The 15,911-nt window shown below is 47.6% G+C and overlaps 1 protein-coding gene across 1 annotated transcript in view; it reads left to right on the top strand.

Moving 5' to 3' along the window:
* BSN (bassoon presynaptic cytomatrix protein) overlaps positions 1-15,911 on the top strand; it is a gene marked incomplete at both ends in the record, with an annotated part of 93,086 nt that overhangs the window by 23,293 nt on the left and 53,882 nt on the right. Inside the window, one exon of the mRNA XM_080625898.1 lies at positions 492-891. Coding sequence (XP_080482024.1) covers positions 492-891 — 400 coding nt within the window. The remainder of the gene's footprint in view (positions 1-491; positions 892-15,911) is intronic.

Consider the following 15,911-nt stretch of genomic DNA (forward strand, 5'->3'; position numbering starts at 1 on the left):
TTCTGGTTCTTTATGGTTCTATGGTTTCACAGTTCTTGTCCTGGTGACCTGATGCAAGTAGGTTGTGAGAAGATGAGTTAGTATTCACTGGCTGTCTCCCTGCAGGAAGGGCCCCACAGTCTGCAAACCAGAGGTTCTGGAGAAGTAATGGGGAGCCCCTTGCTGTCAGGAGGCTGAGCTGCCCCGAACTTCTCATTGCTATTTTTTGTGCAACTTTCTGACTAAAGTTCAACTCAGAATACACCAGATAATTCAATTACATCTCTGCTGCCGGGTTATATAAGAGAAAGCCAAAATTGTGCCTCATTTCGTAAGGTAAAGTGTGTCCTGCTGATGTGAGCAATTTCCCTGGTTCGCAGCATGGTTTTGCTGTGCCTCCTTGGCCGAGCTGGGGCTTCAAGGGTGGAGAGACAGCTGTAGAGTTTTGTGCACTGGCATCTTTGGAATGTGCTAAACCTGTGCTGATGATGTGTATTTTACTGGTGTTTCAGCACGCTGAGGAGACCAGAGCAGCTGGATCAGGCCGCGGGCCAGCGATCAGCATCCCCCTCCCTCGCACAGACTGCACCCAGCTCCCAGAGCCCAAGGGAGATGAGGGGCCGGGGCCAGCCTGGGCCGGCAGCAGAGGCACCACGGAAGATGTTGCAGGTGGATGCCCGGAGCCAGGGCTCGGGGAGGTCTCCGTCGGTGTCGCCGGACCGGGGCAGCACCCCTACATCCCCCTACTCACTCCCACAGATCGCCCCCCTGCCCAGCAGCACGCTCTGCCCCATCTGCAAGACAACAGAGCTCACCTCATCCCCTGGCCAGCCCAACTTCAATGCCTGCACCCAGTGTCACAGCAAGGTCTGCAACCAGTGCGGCTTCAACCCCAACCCGCACCTTACCCAGGTAACAGCTCCTCTGCCTCAGGCAGCCTGCCCAGCCGGTTCGGGTGGGTGGTGGGATGGCTGCTGGCAGGTTTTGCAAGGAGAGGTTCTTGCTTTCTCCAAGCCTACAAATTGCACCTTTGGCTTCGGCAGCTGCAAAGCATTGACCAGGAGCGAGGGCTCTGCTGGCTAATTAGGGAATAATTGTGATAACATGAGTTTTAATGAGATGAGGGGGTAAGTTCTTTAAAGGGAAGTTGTGGATCACTAGAGAGGTTCAATCTCTGTTGCTGAGACCTATGAGGTGAGATCTGTGTGCACAAAATTGTCCTGAAGTCGAAGGCCTCAACAGCAGGAGGGGAGCAGAGGGCTCGCTGGCAACCCCAAGGTGTTGGGCATCTTAGACCCTGACTCATACCAGGTGATGTTTTGGTGGCAGATGAGTTTCAGACGGCATTCCACTCAGTGGCAGGAGAGAAGTGCGAAGTCGTGCACAAGATGATGCCTTGCTGGGGGAGCGTTTTGTGGGATGTGTGAGATGGATGCACAGGGTTCCTGGGGGTGGATCCAGCGGCAGTGGTGAGTTGGGGGTGCCAGGGTGTGGGGCTCCCTATGCCAATCCTTCGGGTCGGAGACCTGCCCACAGCGTGGGAAGTGACATGGATGGTTTTTGCAGCTGTTAAGAGCCAAACCATGGCAATTCCTGTTCTTGGGCTTAATAACAGAAACTTCAAGCCAGCCTTTGGAAAGCCACTGTGCCGTTTCAGTGTGTGTGAGAAAACAGGATTCAGGCATTGAAGTCCTTGGATTTCCATGTTTCATTGGTAGTAGCTGTTTCTGGTAAGCACACAATGCTTGCTCCTGTTACCAGGCATAGTGGTTCCTAAACACCATTGTCTGAGCAAGACCCCAGCCTTCCAGTCCCTTTTCCCAGAGGAGGGGGAGCTGGGGTAACTGATACCCCTGGGTATGGAAAGACAAGATTAGCTGGGTACTGCTTGTAAGGAGTTATTTACCGCTATGAAGATCAGTGTAAGGTCTCAGATCTTATAAAGGGCCCTGAGGCGGAAATTCGGGCTCCTGCAAGGAAATGCTATGGGTGACTTTTCTGTTTCACTTTCAGATTTGCCACACATTTGTTTTGTTGTGCAAGCATTGCATTGAAGGTTGACCATCTATTCTGAATAGCATCAGTTATCAACTAAACAAACAGAAATGCACCAATTGCTTGGTTTTCTGGTCCACCTGGACCTTGTCTCCTCTGCCTTGCCCTAGAGCTTTCCCACAGTGGGTTCTATCCCAAGTCTGTCTTCCAGATACTGAAGTTAAAATGTGTGTGTGCACAGAGTTTCTGCTTAGCATCTCTAGGCCATCTCTTAGCATCTTTAGGTCTCTATGAAATGTGAGTGACTGCAGAGCATTTCTGAACTTAAAATCATAAAAAATGGGACCTGGAATGAAGAAAGATGCGTGTGGGGGGGGTTTTGTTTGTTCAGAGTTTCAACATTTCAACAGCAAGTAACCTTAGGACTTGTAAGTAGGTCACTGAGGGAGCTGGGGATGAAAACAGAAAACAGTTGTCCAAGAGAAGCATTTGCAGCTCGTGTTGGCAGCTTGTGTGATGGGCTGGCTGGGGGAGTAGTGGTGGTTCTGTCTTGAAGTGTGACTTGATTTCTGCAGTAGAGTTGCTTGTGCTGCTATTCCAGAGCCACACAGAAAGGTGTCTGAAGCAGTTTGGTGGTGTTAAAAAGGGTTAATGAGAGGCAGCTCAGAGGTTTGTCTCTTTCTTGATGGTAGGAGTCAGGTTGGAAAGGACCTCCAGAGGTTGCCTGGTCCAGCCTCTGCTCAAAGCAGGGATCAGGTGAGAGGGCTCCTGTCTTCATCCAGTGGGTCTCAAACTCCCAAGGATGGATGTGCTGGTCCCACCTGCTTGACTGTCCTTGCAGGAAATAAAACATGTGCCTAGTTTGGTCCCTCCAACCCTGCAGATGCTGTAGGATGGCTGATGATTGCTGATGATGCTGTTTGTGGGGTTGTATTTTCCATTTGCGTTTCTTTATGAAATGAATAGATTTCCATGTGAATAGTCGAAGTTTCTACTTTGCGCTGCAGTAGATACGGATTTGTACCTTCTCTTTCTGCTCTCAAGGCTCTTAGCAGGATTAAATTTTCTTAGAAAATGTGATAGTTTTGACAACCAAACCCAAGAAAACCAAACTTGTGTTTTATTTGGCGCATCCTCTCCTCCACAATCTGTGGGGCTGCCAGGAACTGCAGGTGTGGCGAGGTGGGAACACCAATACTTGTTTGGTGTAATGATTTCTGAAACCATGTTAAGAGCCTGGTTTTGAAAATAAAGTGTTTATATACTTGATGTGTCTTTTATATCTGTATGTATATGCTATAAAATAGCTTATATATATCTCTATATATTAATAAAATAACAACAGACTTGGTGTATGAGCTGTAGTCCCTCATGCTCCATCGTGCCACTTACAATGCCAAAAGCAGATTGTTCAGTACCTCCTAGCAGAACACCTTAACTTGATGATTAGGTGGTACCTTCTCCTCAGAAGCACGTATGTTCCTTTGAAATACTATTTCTTTCTTTATTTTACACCTTTTTGTGTGGCTTGATGGCCATTTTGTCTTAAAAGCGAGTAATGAATTTCCATCATGACGAAGCAGTTGGCCTCTGTGATATCTTGAGTCGATCACTTGCTGAGAGGAAAAAACCTATCTATTTTGGGTTTTTTATTTGCTGTCTTTTTGTTCCTTTGAGCACCATCTCGTTCTTGTTTCACAAGACTGGGCAAACAGCAGCTCCTGTCTGCTGTTGGTGTCACTCAGTATTTTACATGTAGACAATCGTATTCTCCCCTCTGTTCATCTCCGTGCTCTGAAATAACCACTGCCGTCGTCTTCAGTTTGGTTGCGTGCTGGCGTGCCCATTGTCTCATTCATTCACTTATTCCTGAAGGTCAGCGCTCTTGCCATAGACAGTTATTTTAAGCAAGGGAAAATGTGAAGCAGAGAGCTGTGATGGCACCATTAAAGACAAGGAGTTCTGAAATAGCGTGGTAAAATGTAACAGTTTGCTTACGCTCCTTGTGTAGGAAATAGGTTTTTGAATGGAGATGAGTTATTTTAAACGCGATCTTGCAGCCCTCTGTTCTAGGAGCATTTTTAATTTCTCATTAAAACTTTTTCTTGGTTTCCCTTTGCGTTGTCTTTGAAGGTTTTTTTGGGTAGCTTGTTCTGCAGGAGCATACCAGCAATGCTGTCGTCTCCTCAGGGGGAATAGCTCAGTTTCAAGCCAGTACAATACGTTTAGAAAATCCTTTTTTTATACATCTTTCACTTTGTAATGCCACTCCTGTGGCTTTCGCCTGACTGATCCTGCAGCATGTTCATCTGATTGGATTTGCTCTGTTTGGTATCGTAAGGAGTAACCTGCAAGCATTCTTTCTGTGTCTCTGGGGTTTTGAAGTGCCACTGCACACTGCTAATTTGATAAATTAATTTCTTCTTCAATGTTCCCGTAAAATTTGTTGGGTTTCTCTTAAGTTGTTTCCTCCCCATCCGAAGCACTAAACTGAGAAAATGTAGAACTTGGGTTGGATTTTAATCAAGAGCAGTGGCTCAGCATTAAAATACGTGCTTTAGTTAGTGCTGTGATGAAGCTCAAAATGTCTGGCTGCTGAACAGGTTTGGGGTTTTAGAAAATCTTTGTGTTCTTCCTCACGTTTCTATTGTGCTTTTTTTCAGCTTGAAATCGTGTTCATCCAGTGCAGTTTCATAAGCGTTCAGATGCACACAATAGACGGTTTTATCTTTTTCCTTACCCTGGCTAAAAGGAGCATATTTATACATGTATGCTCTTCCCCAAATTACTTTGTTTTTGAAGCCCCTGCTTTTGTCTCTGAGCCATTTTGAATGTGTTCGCTGTATTTATGACTGTATGAAGTGGTGATACTTGATAAACTTCAGTTCTTTCCCACGTTTTTAGCTCTACTTGGGAAGACTGAAGAGATTCTTTGTACTTTCTGCATTATGAACCTAATGTAATATGAAATATTAAAAATATTTCAGAATAAATCTGTTCCCTACATGCTCTGTGTCATGCAAATTCATCACCAACCTTTGATCACAGACCTTCAGCAAGTGAAACATGAGAAGTCCCAGGGAGGATTAAAAACTTGCTGGTTGGTTTCCCAGCAGTGGTCAGGGTCATTTGTCAGGAGAGGAAAACCTCTCAGCAGCTCCCAAGTTATCTGTGGAAGGAGATATCTGAAAAATCACTTCAACTTGTTAGGTAAATGATTAAATTGAATTGTATTAATGGAAAATAGACTGTTAGCATGGGAGATGAGAATGAAATGATGTAAGTACGAATGTACAGTGTAGGGCTGTGGTTATACTATTAAAATGTAACAGTAGGTGGTTTTCTGCTCAACAGTGAAAGAAAATTTGGGTAAAGAGGAGCAAAGAAGAAGGAGCTGGGGGAAGCAGAGGTATGACAAGTGCTCAGCAGAGCATCTCGAGGTAGGAGCAAAGCTTGTTGGTGCTGGAGGGATGGCCTTGGTCCAAACCTTCTCCAGCCCAGCTCCACCAGCAGGAGTGATGCCTGCCCACAGCATCACCTCATTCATTTAGCAAATTACTTTAAACCACAACAAAACGAACAACAAAACAACTCCCCCAAAAGCCCACCAGAAAACCCCCTGAACATCACAGAAGCTGTGACTGTGTTCATGTGCTTCTTTTCGTAACAGCCCCTATCTCATTTGGTTCATTGTCTCAGTTTTGTACCTTGCAGCATATTGGTGTCCAATTTTCAGTAAAGCATGCTGGTTTTGTGAATTAAAGGCACAATCTGAAATACTTATGCTTCAGGAGGCTTTGGCTTGACTAGTGACCACAGGTTCAGTGGCCCTGCAAGCAAAGGGCTGTGCTTAGTGGTGCCAGGGGGGTTATTAGTTCTACATTGAAACAATGGCTGTTATTAATAGCAGTAAATCCCCAATCTTTTCCTCTCATCTATCTCATCTCCATCCTGTCATTCTCTGAACATCCAAACATTTGCAGGCCTCTGATACCCACTGCGTTGGCCCAATCCCCTTTGGCATCAGTGGTTTTACCCTGGGGTCTTGGAGATGCTGAAACGATTTGATGGGAGCATGACTGTCATTTATGTTTCTGTAATTTCTGTGGCTTGAAGCCATTATTTTACAATAGGTTGTGCTCTGACATGCTGGCCTGTTGTTCCTGGTTGTTGTGGTTTCTGGAACTCTGGCTGTATCCATTGAGCTCTGGGGCACCAAGGGTGAGCACCAGAGGATTGGATAAAAGGGGTATCAACTTGCCAATAGATAACTAACCATTATTTTTATGAGAGATTAAATCTCCCCTGTCTGTCTCTGCCTTTTCAAACAACCAGAGTGGTCCTTCTCCTTCTTGGCTCTTCAGTGAGGATGTGCAGGGTGATGCTGGCATGGCATCTTCTAAATTTCCAAGTTTTCTTGTGGTACGTTGGCTCCGTGTTTTGATTTAGCTCATTGCAATGGCAGTGATGGCAGAGGCAGAGCTGCGAGGTCACATTTACATTGTCTCTTCTCTTCTCAACAAGGTTTCCTCCTGCCCTTGGGACCTTGCTGGCTATTCATTTTCCCGCCTGTGAAGCAGCCTGCATCCTCAGCCGTTGGCATACATGCAGCACTGCACCTCCAAACTGTATCATTGTGCTCATGCAGAAACCTGTGGCTGCATTTAGATGTTAGAGTTTCCCCTCCCCTGAAAGAATGGGTGTTGGGTCTGGAAGATGCTGGATCTCAAAAAGCAGATCCTGAAGTGTTTTAAGTGTTTCTTTGGTCTGGCTTTCCTTGGGTGATTTCAACCCCAGTGTCATGCTTGTCGTGGCTGTGGTTGAAGAGTGTGTCGCTGGGGAGGTAAGACTGTTGGGCTGGCTCTGTAAGCAGCAGTCCTCCCTCCTGTGCACCTTTCAGCAAGTTCAGGAGCAGTTTTTTCCTCCTGTGATCAGATCAAAACCCAGTTCACCCTCGGGCAGGCAGGATTTGTGTGCTGCTGTGGTGTTAGACAGCTTTTTGCGTGCGTACATGGTTAGGTTACACCCTCTATCGTGTTGCTGAGTCAAGTTGCCTGTTTCAGAATGATTTCTCTTTTGAGATCATTCTCCTTCATGATACAGCTGTAAAAATGAATCTGTCATTAGTGTTACATGGCAGATCTGGGAGAAATTTTCCATTGAATCAGGCGGTGTAAGAGGAGAGAAATGGGAGTTTCATTCCAATTTGTTCTGTTTTAGCACAGCTCCAACCAGCAGCGACCTGTATGCTGAGTGTGTGATGCTGTTTGCAGGAGCCTGGGGCTCATCATGGCTGTTGCCTTCTCATAAGGATGCAGCAATTTGGGCTGCATCTGCCCTAAGAAGCATCCACCCGTGGGATGCTTGGCCCTGGTGCTTGGGTCAGTATCTGCAGTATGGGCTGGGTGGGACCAGCGCTTGCTGGGGATGTCCCCACCTGAAGAAGCCCTGCAGTTCTCTTCAGGAGCACCTTGTGAGCCAGACAGTGAAAATATACTCTTGTGAGTGTAGTGAATATCCTGTATGTTTTTTATGGTGAGAAAGCATTGATAAGAACCTGAAATTTATCACTCTGGACAAACAAGTTGTGTGCGTGCGTGTGTGTGTGTGTATTTCCCACATTTCAGCCCTTCTTCACCATTGCCCTTCATTTTTCAATCCCCTTATGCGTACAGCAAGTACCCCAGCCTCATTTCATCCTGTATCTGCAGTGTTGCAGTGAAGGATGCTTCTGTTATTCATTGGTTGGACCTTTTTTTTCTGCTCTATCTTTTTTTAATGGAGTGAATAGCACTGAATAAAGCAACTAATACAAAGCTGGAGAGTAGCATTCTTGAATTGCTGAGGCTTTCAATGTATAAATGACTCATTTGCCTTTCTGGCCCCTGCTGCAGCCTGAACAGGGGCTTCTCCCAGCCGCCTAGAGCAGCGTGTGATTGTCTGTTCAGCAGATCACAGTTTAAGTTAGAGCCAACGCAAGAAAAAGCAGCTCATGAGTAATTCTGGCTGTTCCTCCCTGTGTGCCGCCTTTTGCTGCTCTCTGCGTAGATGATTCAAATAATGCAAAACTGTCTTGTATAAAATGTCAAAAGATATCTTGGCTAAACGGTTCCCAGTGACTAATGGGGCTGGTGCTGCTCACGTGGCTCCGATGAGCTGCAGCAGCAGGGACCTTGCTGTGGGGACAGCGAAGGGTCTATAGTGACATGTTAAATTGTTTGGAGAGGACAGGAGAGTGTGGTTTCCCCCTCCACTGGAGTGATGCTGCAGAGGAACTGCAAGTAAAGATGAATATTCCTGAGAGGTGGGAAGTGGCCTGCTTCTCTCTTGGCATCTTGTCGCTTGATAAATATCAAGCCCAGCAAGCCGCACGCGCTGAGCCACCACCGCCCTGCGTCGTACTTCCCTTGGTACATTAAGTTACAGCAAGCTGTTTGCTTGGACGAGATATGGGTTTCCTCTGGCTTTCAGCTCACATATCACTTTGCCATTAAAAAGAAAAGCAAGCTGAGGACTAGAAGCAGCTGACACGCTCTCCAAAACAGAGCAGGGTACCGAGTCAGAGGTACTTGCTTTCAGTTCCCGCATCTGGACATCGCTAGGCAGGGGAGAAGATCATGTACAGCCGGTGATGGTGGATGGAGCTATTTTGCTCACACAGATGCTGCTTAAGGTTTTCCTGTGTGAAATCTCTCACATGATTGAGTGTCCCTCTGCATCCTGCTCACTGCACTCAGAACATCCCAGAGAGCAGCAATTGCACAGGGCTTTACAGCCCTTGCTGGTACAGTCTTGTTTGCAGTGTGTGCTTGGTGGTGAAATGTGCTGCCTTTGAGGAGTGCTTAGGAGGAAACTTCCAGTAGTTTCGGTGCCTCAGTGGGGATTGAGTTAATCCCAGCTGAATTAGTTCCTATTCACCATCTTTCTTCAAGCAGCAGAGAGCAGGGTGGTTGTAATGAGGGTGTCAGATGCTCCCCAATAGCAGTCATTCTGCACCCCTGTGGCCTCAGTGGGCCGTGTCTCTGGTGTGGCAGAGGGTGTCCAGCAGGAGAGCCCTGGCACAGGAGATGCTGTGCTGTGGCTCTTCCCACCCCAGCTAGTAATGACATATAAGGTCCATCTGGTTCTTAAAGATAGCAGCGCTTGGCAGAGGTGGTGGCATCCTGGCAGTGTCTCTTTTGCTCTGAATTTCAGCTGATCACTATTGATACTTCTAGAGCTGCGTGGGCTCCCATCACCAGAAACCAACTTGCTTCTTCCTAACCCTGTCTCCTATCTGTCTCTTGGCTGTGGTCATGTTTAGGTGCTATAAAGGGATTTGCACAGTGTGGCAGGGTGAAAAGCATCAGGGATTTTTGAAAAGAGCCCTGTGAATGCAGTGAGGTGTTTGTGGGACAGCAGTTCATGCCTGCAGACGTGTACCTCATCACCTTAATCCAAGCTTGTACCACCTTGCTCCTGGATCTTGCCCTGCTGTCATACCTAGCTCCTCATCTCAGAGGTGTAATATGCAGCTGTGCTCCTGGGCAGCCTTATGCTAGGGGATATGGTGCTAATTGGACTATGAAAACTGCTAGAAATGCTTTATCTCGACTGTAAACCTTCTGAGCAAGGACAGCCGAAGGGTGGGATGTTTCAGTTCTGGATTTAGTTCATGTTGTAAACAGGCTGTACAGTTGCCTTGGCTTTCTGCTCTGGGTGAAATCAAAGCCAAGTTGTTGGAATGGCTCAACAGGGAAATACAGAGAGTGAAATGTGGTCATAATGGGATGGGAGTAGACTGTGCATCAGGTCTGTTTGTCAAAACGAGTTAAGGCATGGATTTTACATGGCAGTAAACCAGCTGGAAGTCAGTTTTGAAGACTGAATGGCCAGTGTGTCCCTTCCCTTCCTCCTTTGCCCCCTGCCATGTCCACACTGCCCATCTTCTGCATCTTAATCAAGCCCAAATTGCTTGTGCAGCAGTCCTGCTGCTAGATTGCAGCTCACGAAAAGCCCCCAAGATGGGAAGAAGAATTAACATTGACTCCTTTCTCCCTCCCCACATGCACTGTCACCCCCTTGCTATGTCCAAGCCATAGTGTTAGACTGGCCAGCCCCCTGAGTTGGACACCTCCATGGAAGAGGCCTGAACGATGGGCAGGAAAGATGTGCCCATCAGTGTTATGGAGTAGAAGTTTTGGTGCCCACCTCCCTCCAGCCTCCCTCTCCCCCTTCTAATGAGCAGGGCACAGCATTTCAGTTACACAGAGACAGAAGTGCAAACACTCGGGCTCATGTTCAGCAGAGCCGAGATTATTCTGAATCATCCACTATCCTTATCAGAGCGCTACAGACGGTGCCTGCATCACTTGCAGCACAGGCCAGTGGAGCTGTGGCAGTGCTCTGCCTGTTTTAATTGCCACAAGCGAGCAGCTATTTGAAGCCCTGTCCCCGAAGAGCAAACGAACTTGTCACTGCATGTAACTCAGCAAGAAACGTGGGCTCATCACACGTTCCCATCCTCCTAAGGATGCAGATGTATAGGGGTGCAGATATAATGCATCAACCAGGTGGGCATGTCGGAATGGGGGCACTTCTAGGCTTGGCTCTGGGAATGGGAACTGTGCTTGGGATTTTAGTTTGGGTTTTTTTCTCCTCTCTCTTCATTGCAGAGTACCCTGATGCCTAAAGACATGGGCTGGAGGGAGCTGGGAAGGCTGTGTCCCTGCAACTCCTCAGGTGTGAGGTTCCTCCAAAACCACCTTCATCATGGCTCTGGGCTGCACTTCAGTTCTGCTCAGCTCCTCCTGTGTTCACAGATATACCATGTCTCTTTGCCAGGAGTCATTCCATGTTTCTCCTGATCTCCTGCAAGGCACTGCTTGCTGTTCCTTCCCCCCATGTAAACTTGATGCCCAGTAGATAAAATACCAGGTCTAGTGGAAAGGTCTGGCTAAGAACTACTGATCTGTGCTAAAATTGCCCTTTGGAACCTATGAAAGGTTGGATTACCTGAATTTCTGGATTCCTCAGAAATAATGAGGAGAGGCTTGTCCTTGAGCACGCCTGCCTCTTTTGCCCCAGTGGGCAGTGCGTGCTCTACATATTGCACAACCTTTTGAGCCTTGAGAAAAGCAAATACCCTTGTGTTTGATGGAGCATAGTGTGGTAATACAGGACCAACAGTGCTGGAGCAGGGGGGTGCCCTCCCGCAAGGTAAAGCTCAGTTAAACTGAGCCTTCATGTAGTTCTGAGCAACCTGCCCGAGGGGCCTTTGGCAGACTGGGGAATGAACCCTGATTTGAGGGTTTGGGAGTCCCAAATCAGTTCTGAGATGCTGGGCCAGGCCCGCTAATGCCCTGAAATTAGTTTTTACAAACTCTGCCTTATTTTCTGACCTGCCATATTAATTTTCCAGATGATGAGATTGTGGCTTTCAAATTGGAGAGAGCTTTGAGAAATACCACCAAACAGGCACGCTGCTGCTGCCATCTGTCTTTGAGCTGCTTCTGGGATCCCATTACTTGCTCTCGGCAGACAATTGTTATTGCTTTATTGAATTAGGAAGAAGAAAAGCCACCAACTTCCGAAATAGCTGTTTTCCATAACTAATTCCAGATGCTAAATTCTCTCACCTAATTTGTTGAGACCTGGGGGATGTGTTGAAATAATGCTTTATGCAGCTCCTGGGCGTGAAGTTCTTACAGGTCTGCCCAGAAAAATCCAATGATCTGATAGTTTTGAAGGACGTGTCATTGGGAGGGCTCTGAACAGCTCCAGCACCACTGCATCAAGTGATCTCAAAGCCATGCCACCCCAACCAGGAGCCAGCATTGGGCGATAGGTTCCTTACTGTAAAAAGTGAAGGCTTCATTGCCCTTCCTGATGGTTTAGGCCAGCTCAAGCTGTTGTCCCAAGTCTCCCTTCTTCTCCAGCTGACTCCTCTTCCCATGTCCTCCAGCTGCAAGCACTAGCCCCGTGCCACCGAGCCTTCATCCCACCAGGAAGCAAAGGTCTCAGCACAGCAAGACCCTCTCCCTGGGCACGTGGGTTGCTGTGCACTGATGAGCAGCATCCCCAAGGTGATGTTGATCACGCACAGTGTGGCATTTTGCATCCCCATGCCTGCTTCTCCTCCTTGTCTTTCTCTGCAGAGTGCCAGGAGATAGCCCTGCCAGGCACAGGGATTAACACCAGCAGACAAGGCTGTAGACAGATAAAAGCTTATGGGAAGGTGGTATTTGTTGGGATGTAAAATGTTGCCCCCCCCCTGTGCATGGATCCTGCTGCTTCCCCCTTGCTGGCCAACCCCTTCCTTACTTGCCAGATTAAGGCAGTTTGGGTGTGATTGCTTGCAGTCGGCACCGCTCCCTCCGTCCAGCTGGAGGCTTTGATGCACACCACTTGAAAATCAGAGGTGAGACCTCTCCAGCTGAACACCCAAAAAGGGAGGGAGCAGAAATTGCTCCTGCTACCTTGCCTGCAAAAAATGCCCTGTGGATCCAAGTCAGTCCTGTGGTAATTACACTGGGTTTGCAGCTGGGGCACGGTGACAAGATTTATTGTTTCTCTCCAAAAGTGGTTTCTAATTAGCATTGGAGCAAATCAAAGTGGGGGTGAAATCAGCTTGAACTGTGCAGTTTGATCCTCTATAGTTTCTTTCCTGTCCGGATGGACATGGAGTAGTACCGTTCCTGGTGCACTGCATTGCCTGTTACCCAGTCCAATGTGCTCCTTGGATGCAGCACTGGTGGATGGGACCTTGCATGGAGGTGCTGGGCACATTCGGCACCTACAGATGGTGTGTTGAGCTCTAGGGCTTGAGTAAGAAATGCTTTAGCAGAAGCTGTGCCCCTTTCTAGAAGCATCCTGCCAGAGGCATAGGATGGCTTCCCAGAGGTGGCTGTCACAGCTGTGGTACTTTAATCAAAAATACACAATTTACAAGTGAGAGAAGGTTGGGTTTGGGGTTTTTTTTTCTCTGCCTGACAAGTTAATTTGAGATTTCATTAAACCCTGGTTCATTGCTGCACACCACGCTGTCGGCTGTGATGGCCTGGATGGATGCCCTTGCTGAGGAGCTCTTAAACACTTTGCTCAAACAAGCAACCTGATTTATTCCTCTCATAGTTATTGCTTGGGTTGCGTGCACCACTGTGTCCAATGCCTCTCCATCTCTCTTTCCATCTTCTCTTTGCAGCCATCAGTGCCAGAAATGCTGCTGTAGCTCAGTGGTGCGAGCACCGTCTCAGGAAGGGGGATGGTCCCCATGGTGTGTGGGGTGCATATTGACATGTAGGCAATAAGGAGCTAAGGGCAACATCGAAATAGCAGTTGATGGTGGTGTGTATGCACAAAAAGGGTGTTTGTGAGGGAATTCTTGCGTGGTGGGTTGGGGAGGGGTGTGTTGGTTGGTTGGGGTTTGTTTTGTGTCAGCTGAAAGCTGCTGCTGCTGTTTGCAGCTCTCAAAGAAAAGCCGATCAGCCGCAAAAGGTGGAGGAAAGTTTTCATTCTGTGATACTTCCTTTAACTGAGCCATTGCTATTTGAATTGTTGTCACTTCTGTCATGGTTTCTGGTTTTGCCATCGAGGATTTGGCCCCTCATTTGAGCAGAACAAACTAGCTTTCATGGTAAGCTTGCCCAGGGTTTAAGTTGGGCTGAGGGCTCCCATGCAGATGGCTCTATGAGGATCCTTTGAGCCCCTCATCAGGAGGGCAGCAGAGAGCACCCCTAATTGTGTAACTTCATATTTTGGCCTGGGTGATAATGGAAGATGCATCCTTTTGAACATCAGGATTCTTTCTGATTAAGAGCAGCTCAGATCTCAATGGCAATAATGACTGTAGGTCAGCAAGCAAAATACCATTATTTGAAGGACCAATTTTAGTCTTGCTTTGCAACTAGCATTTGTTTTTGAATGCAGGGTGATTGCCATTGTAAACTGGCTTCCAGTTAAGTATCCCCTCCTTCAAGGGTATATAGTGGCTATAAAAACCCAATTAATGTGGCTTTATGGGTATCTGTTCACATTCTAATTGCTTGATGAGTTTTGTGTTAGAATTGGTGTATTTTACTTAATAGATGATGACTTATGAGCTGGGTCCAGGTATGTTTGGGTGGGGATAGGAATTCCAACACAGAAAACCTAATTTATTAAAATAGGTAGTTGGTGACTGGACAAGCTGTTTCTGGTGTTTATGGCTGTACTTGTAGGCCACTCAAGTGCTGTCTCCAAAAGAAGGTGAGAGAGGAGCTGAGTCTAGGGACAGGTGATCTGTAGGCTCCATTGATAGGACTATGTAGGGCTGAGCTCCTTCCATAGCACATGGTCCTTCAAAGCTGCCTGAGCAGCCTAAAAAATGCACAGCAACTGGACCTGGAAATGCTGAAAACCATTAATTGGGTCTGAAGGCCATGGAGGTGCCATGGAGCCCCAGGGAGATCAAGACCAAGAGATCTGCAGCACAAAGTTGGTGGCCAGTCACTTCTGGGAGACATTTTGCACATTGTGGTCTTGGTGCCAGGACATGCTCCCCTGGATGGATGCCTTCTGCAGGGTAGCTGATCACAGGCTGTTTTTACTGGATAAAAAAGCTGCTGTTCAGTGTTTGTGGTCTGTAGGATGGCAAGTAATGGACTTAGACTGCAAGGAAGATTTAGGTTAGTATTTTGGGAACGTTTTCTAGCAGTGAGGATGGTTAAGCCAAAGCCCCTTTATTCCCCCTTTCGCTGCCCACCCAGTAAATCCACAGGTGATGGGGAGTTTTAAAGCCCAAATTAGACAAACATCTGTCAGCAGCAATGCAGGCTTGTTTGATCCTGCCTGGGGCAAAAGATAGAACCGAAGCCTTTTGGAGGCCATCGCAGCCCTATCTTCTTGCTGCTGCAAGACAACAGGGTGAAATCCTGAAGCCTTTAATATGGGTTGGTTGGAACAAAGCAGCAGCATAAACAGAGCTCAGATGTGGGAGCATCTGTCGGAAAGAGCTGGGAGTGGGGCAGGGAAGGGCAGTGCTGGGTGCCCAGGCTGGAGGAAACCCACCCAGCACCTCTCTTCTGCTTCTCAGAGAATCATAAAGATGCTCAAGGTTTATGATAGGACCTCAAGCCCTATAGGAAAACTTCTTGCATTCATCTGAGGTCACTGGAGCCCGGAGGTGGCACCTGCCCCTCTTGCTGGTGGATGTGTGGTTGGTACAACGGTTTTCCCAAGCGGTGCTCAGTGCTGTGGTTCGTTACCCCTCTGCTGTGGGAAGGGGCTTTGTCGTGGGTTTAGGATTAACCCTCTTTCTGGACACCTTCCAGGTCCCCCTCTCAGGTCTCCTGTATTTGAGCATGGCAAATCCTTTCGTCCCCCCAGCAGTTCTCCTTCCCCTGCCTCCTCCATAGTGTTCTGATTGCTGTCCCTCGTGATGGTCCCGGCAGGCCTCCATCCTCCAGTGCACTGCATCTTGCTGTGCTTCACTGCAGCTCTTTATGCTCAGTCACGACCATCCAATGAAATTCCTGGATAAACCGGTACAGCCAGCTCCTGAGGAGGGGTTTGGGGGACACCCAGCAGTGTCTGGACCAGGAACAGAAGAGGGTATGTGCTGTGCCTGTCTCCTCCCAGGTGCACATCCGAACTTCGTGCCTATTTAATTTGTTCAGTATTTACAACCTCTGAGCCGCACAATAACCTGAGTGAAGGTATGGGCTGTTGGAGTGATTCCAGGGATGTTCAGACCTGCTCCAGGCAGACCGTGCTGCTGCTCCTTTGGTAACAAGCGGGGTGTCTCGGGATCATGGCATCTGCTTGCTTTCCCTTTGCCTCAGCCATAGATTTGTGTTTCATAGATTGTGTGGCTAGCTGGATTACAAATTATTCATGACAGGGAACTTATCGTGTTCATCTGGAATAATTGAGCAATTAAGTCTGTTTAGGTATGTAAAAAGATTGTGCAATGGCTTGTC

Source organism: Psittacula echo (genome assembly GCF_963264785.1).
Source record: "Psittacula echo genome assembly, chromosome: 9".
Lineage (NCBI taxonomy): Eukaryota > Metazoa > Chordata > Aves > Psittaciformes > Psittacidae > Psittacula > Psittacula echo.